General features: G+C 39.9%; 1 protein-coding gene across 3 annotated transcripts in view; it reads left to right on the forward strand.

Annotated features, from left to right (window-relative positions):
- ano1a (anoctamin 1, calcium activated chloride channel a) overlaps window positions 1–4281 on the forward strand; it is an 88073-nt gene that overhangs the window by 16544 nt on the left and 67248 nt on the right. For all 3 annotated transcript variants that reach the window (XM_020613713.1, XM_020613711.1, XM_020613712.1), the window contains exon 2: window positions 3761–3915. In XM_020613713.1, the coding sequence (XP_020469369.1) occupies window positions 3817–3915 (99 nt within the window). In that variant the 5' untranslated portion in view covers window positions 3761–3816. The remainder of the gene's footprint in view (window positions 1–3760; window positions 3916–4281) is intronic.

Here is a 4281-nt window from a genome sequence, read left to right on the forward strand (position 1 = left end):
AGGGAAAGACTGTGCTCATGGTTAAGAGGAGCTCATGTTAACTGTTGGTCGTAGAGGGGTGTGAACTGCACCTACACTTTGTACACCCAACTATCCACCCAACCTCCTTCCTGAGAGACTTTCTAGCTGTTTGACAGTGCCACACTGCTTCTACCTTTGCTTCTAAAAGGGCTCATTATGTGCACCACTGCTAAAGGTTGCTTGTCAGTCAAACATGGACATAGGTCATTTACATTTTTTAAGAAATGACTGATGCAGTTGTTTTTCCTGTGAGAGCCTCATTAGCTCCAATCTGGAGCTCTAAAAGCCTTTTTGTGCTGTAAAGCCACCTATCCACGGGCACCCACTGTAACACTGTGTACATGCCGGTAAATCTTGCAATACTGTATGTAATGTCATGAAATGTAATTTATTCATTCCGGATATCAGTAGTTCAACCTACTGTGTTCCTCCGGATGAAACTCTTTATGTTTGGCTGCATCATAGGACACTTTTAAAATCAACTTAGCAATTTTAAGATGGTTCCTAACTACTGGACAATGCTGTGCAAGGTATATTCAGTATAACCACAATACTTGTTGCTTTGTCTTAGGTTCTAGGGAGCCAGTGAGGCAACAAGCCTCTAGCAAAAGGGTTTGCAGTGAAAAGGACTGGTTCAGAGGAAACTGGGCATTTCAAATTGGTATTCACTCAACAGGGTGTAATATTTGTATGCTTATATAGCCCTCTGACATTTGGCCTCTTGTGCCATCATGTTCATCAAGTTCATCTTTTATATCTTCTTGTATTAGTATTAACCAGTGCTTATTGATAGTGACAGTAAAGAGGGTGCAATCCAAAGTATATTTGCTTATTGATAGTGGCAGTAAAGAGGGTGCAATCCAAAGTATACTGTATGTTGCTGTAGTGAAGGGACAACAAGCATAGATTTAAGCATCTAAGTATCTCTGTGCAACAAACAAACATGCCTACTTGTTTGTTATAATTTGTAGCCATCATTGTGTAACGCTGTAGAGAACCACACAGCACTGATGGGGCTGTGTTTTATCACATTAACTATAAACCAATCTTTTACACACAATACTTTATAGGTTTCCTGGGAATTGAGATTTAGTCTTACAGAGATTACCACTGTGCCATTTGAGACATAAAGTTGTCGGGTATTGCTTTTAAGTACCACAAAGGTGGTTTGTGTGTTGTAGCCCACTAACTAAATTGCTTATACAAAATTATTACCCTGCCTTTATGGTTTTAGAAAGCTTTTCAACCTTGCAGACAGTCTGTTGTTTGTGTTCACTACAAGAACTCTATGAAAATCAACCTGCACAACCTTTAAGATAAATTAACTTTCTTCAGCTTTCTGGTTTTCAAATGTGTCTATTAAAGTACAATTTCACATTTTGAGAAATATACTTATTTGCTACCTACTTAAGCAGACTGTCACTTTTACACAACAAAATTTATTATGCAAATATGTCAGCTTTAGAGGTGCTGGTGGGTATAGTGTTTATTTTGTATAGACCTATGATGTTCCCTTCAGCTCCCACTCTTTATGCTAAGCCAACATTACCATGTCCTGACTCCATGTGCACAGACATGAAAGTGCTACTGATGCTTGCTGTGAATAAGCATATTTATTTTGAAATAATCCTTTAAACACCCAGCATAAGGTGCATCCATCCATCCAGTAGGAGTTCATTCAAACTAACTATCCTCAATGTACAATAGTAATTACATTATAAACTCCTGTTAACAGCAACACCGTGTTGTCCAGTAGGGGACATACTCTCTGTGGAGCTCAACATGTTGGTTGTCCACCAACTCTGTGTTGTGAATATCTAATAATAACAACCTTTCTAAACATACATAAAACATGCACACTGAAGAAGTGGAATTGTCTGTCGTCTGTACTGCCTGAGGTGAGTACTAAATATTACCTTGTAAATACTTTTTTAGATAATAATCTAATATTGTACAGTCACATGACATCTGGATCCCTGCACACAAGGATCCTGCTCATTCTGGGGACATATACATCTATTTACAGAGGAACAATTTGTGATACAACACAACAGCTGAACATTAGTATCCATGGTGACAGCTGTTTCCTGTTAATGGTGGAGGGTGGTGAGCGCATCCTGCATTTTTTCAGTTTATTTCTGCCCTTCTTCAGTGCAGATTATGGCTTCATATGAAGTGATATTCTTCTGTGAAGGGTTCATGAGGAGGGATGGCTTTGAGAAAGAGTCTTATTCCTATTCAGGGTTTGAATGCACACGTACACCCTTGACACATGTGGACTGAGCCCTTGTGAACTTCTGACATACAGTATGTACCGACATCATCTTGTCAAGTCTGTGAGGGAGGGGATAAACTTGAGTATGGAGATGAAATGATGAACTGAAATTTTTTACTACATAATCCATCTCACAGCATTTTTCTGACTAGGTAATAATGTACTGTACTGGCAGTGCAGGGTATATGGAGGGGCTGCTGTCATGCATAGTGTAGGAGATATTGCTGGTAGTAATGTCTTTTTTTTACTCTTTATTATTATTATTATTAATCCTTATTTTACATTGTCATCTCCATATTGCAATGCCCTTAAATGGATCATTTTTGAAAGTTAAAAGTAAAGATGGCCTGGTGATGTTTTTTGTTTTTCCCTTCATATTACAGCTGCACAGCACACAGCCTCTTTCCTCTAGATAAGTATAAAGGCTGTAGCATGACTTTATTTTCTTGTCTAGTAGCAGAGAAGAGCAGAATTACTGTGGATCTAGTGCATAATCTCCACAGGGGAGATGCAACAAGATATGAAAAATGGAAAATTGCCCCCCCCCCCAATATTGTCATGACCAGTCCTCAAGTGCCTAGTAAAGTTATAAGAAAACAGACGTTCTCTGTTCAAACATGTTAAACTGACTCCAACTGAATGTTCACTGAGCTGCTCCTGCTTCATGTTGGTTTACATGTCAACACATCAGCTGTGGGGCTCGTGACTGGTCAGCATGTGCCATGCTTCGCCCTGCTTGTGTCATGTAGACCTACAGCTGATCACTCACAGGTAAAACATTCTGTTTAAATCCCAGCAGCACTTAGGTTAAATGTAATGTCTGATTCTGCTGCTGATCATCACATCTGATGTTGGGGGCTGCTGTGTTAGTGGGTCATCCCCTAAATGGAAGGTTGGTGGTTTGATTCCCAGCTTTTCCAGTCCACATTTTGCAATGTCCTTGAGTAAGATGCTGAACCCTCAGTTGCTTATGGCGATATCACCAGTGTGTGAATAGGTGAATGGCCAAATAGTGTGAAAGTGCTTTGAGTGTGCTGCAATGCATAGATAATCAGACCTGGTCAGCAGTGCCACTTTCTCCAGATTTCTTTGTCAATCAAAACTGGTCATGGAGGTTCTGCCGTTGTCATCTGTGAAGAGCTTATACCATAACAAAATCCACAATATACCACAGTCTGTTGTCAGCTTAAAAGAGAGGCAGACAGTGAGTGAGTGAGTGGGTGAGTGAGAGGAGTCAGAACTGTGGACACAACAAGTGGTGTGTGTGTGTGTGCATGTAAAGTTGTTGTCAGTGAGAAGAAAGCAAAAGATTACAGGTGGTATCGGTGTATCGGTACTACGGAAAATTAATATTGAACTTTTCTAAATTTTTTTGAATTGGAAACCGGCAGTCTGAGAAATGAGCTTTATATTTATAATGGCCAGTCAAATCATCAAATTCAGATGTTTCTTTTCCCCTTCCAGGTTCTCCTTCCCTGGCTTGTGAGCACTCAGGAAGCCAACAGCAGAAGAATCTTGCCATGCTGAAGAGGACTGACAACTACCTGCCAGTCCCTGGTGGGGAAAAGAAGCCGGAGGTGAACTTTGTCAACACCAAAGCCAAGGGCGACGAGTCCATAGTAAGAAATTACATCTATGTCCAGGATTTACTCTCTTTCTGTATGAAGGTGTTATGATTTGTGTTACATTTCTACACTTACATTAACATGTACAGTATAAAGATGATTTGAAATATGTGGTACAGTCCTTTACTACCTTTTTGTGCAACACAGTTCGCACAGGTGTCACTTGGCTACGCCAACACTCATCCTGGACACAAGATGAACTGACCATTGTTTCAGTAAACAAAGCTAGTGCCAATTGTCTTTTTGCAAATGAAGTACAATTCCTCCTTTCCAGCTGTGATGTCATTTCAGTCAACAGCAACACAGAGGGAATGCACTGGAGAAAGTTTTTTTCTTTATTAATGTTACTTAACTGTGTCA

The sequence above is a fragment of the Monopterus albus genome, unplaced genomic scaffold (assembly GCF_001952655.1).
Source record: "Monopterus albus unplaced genomic scaffold, M_albus_1.0 scaffold137.1, whole genome shotgun sequence".
Classification (NCBI taxonomy): domain Eukaryota; kingdom Metazoa; phylum Chordata; class Actinopteri; order Synbranchiformes; family Synbranchidae; genus Monopterus; species Monopterus albus.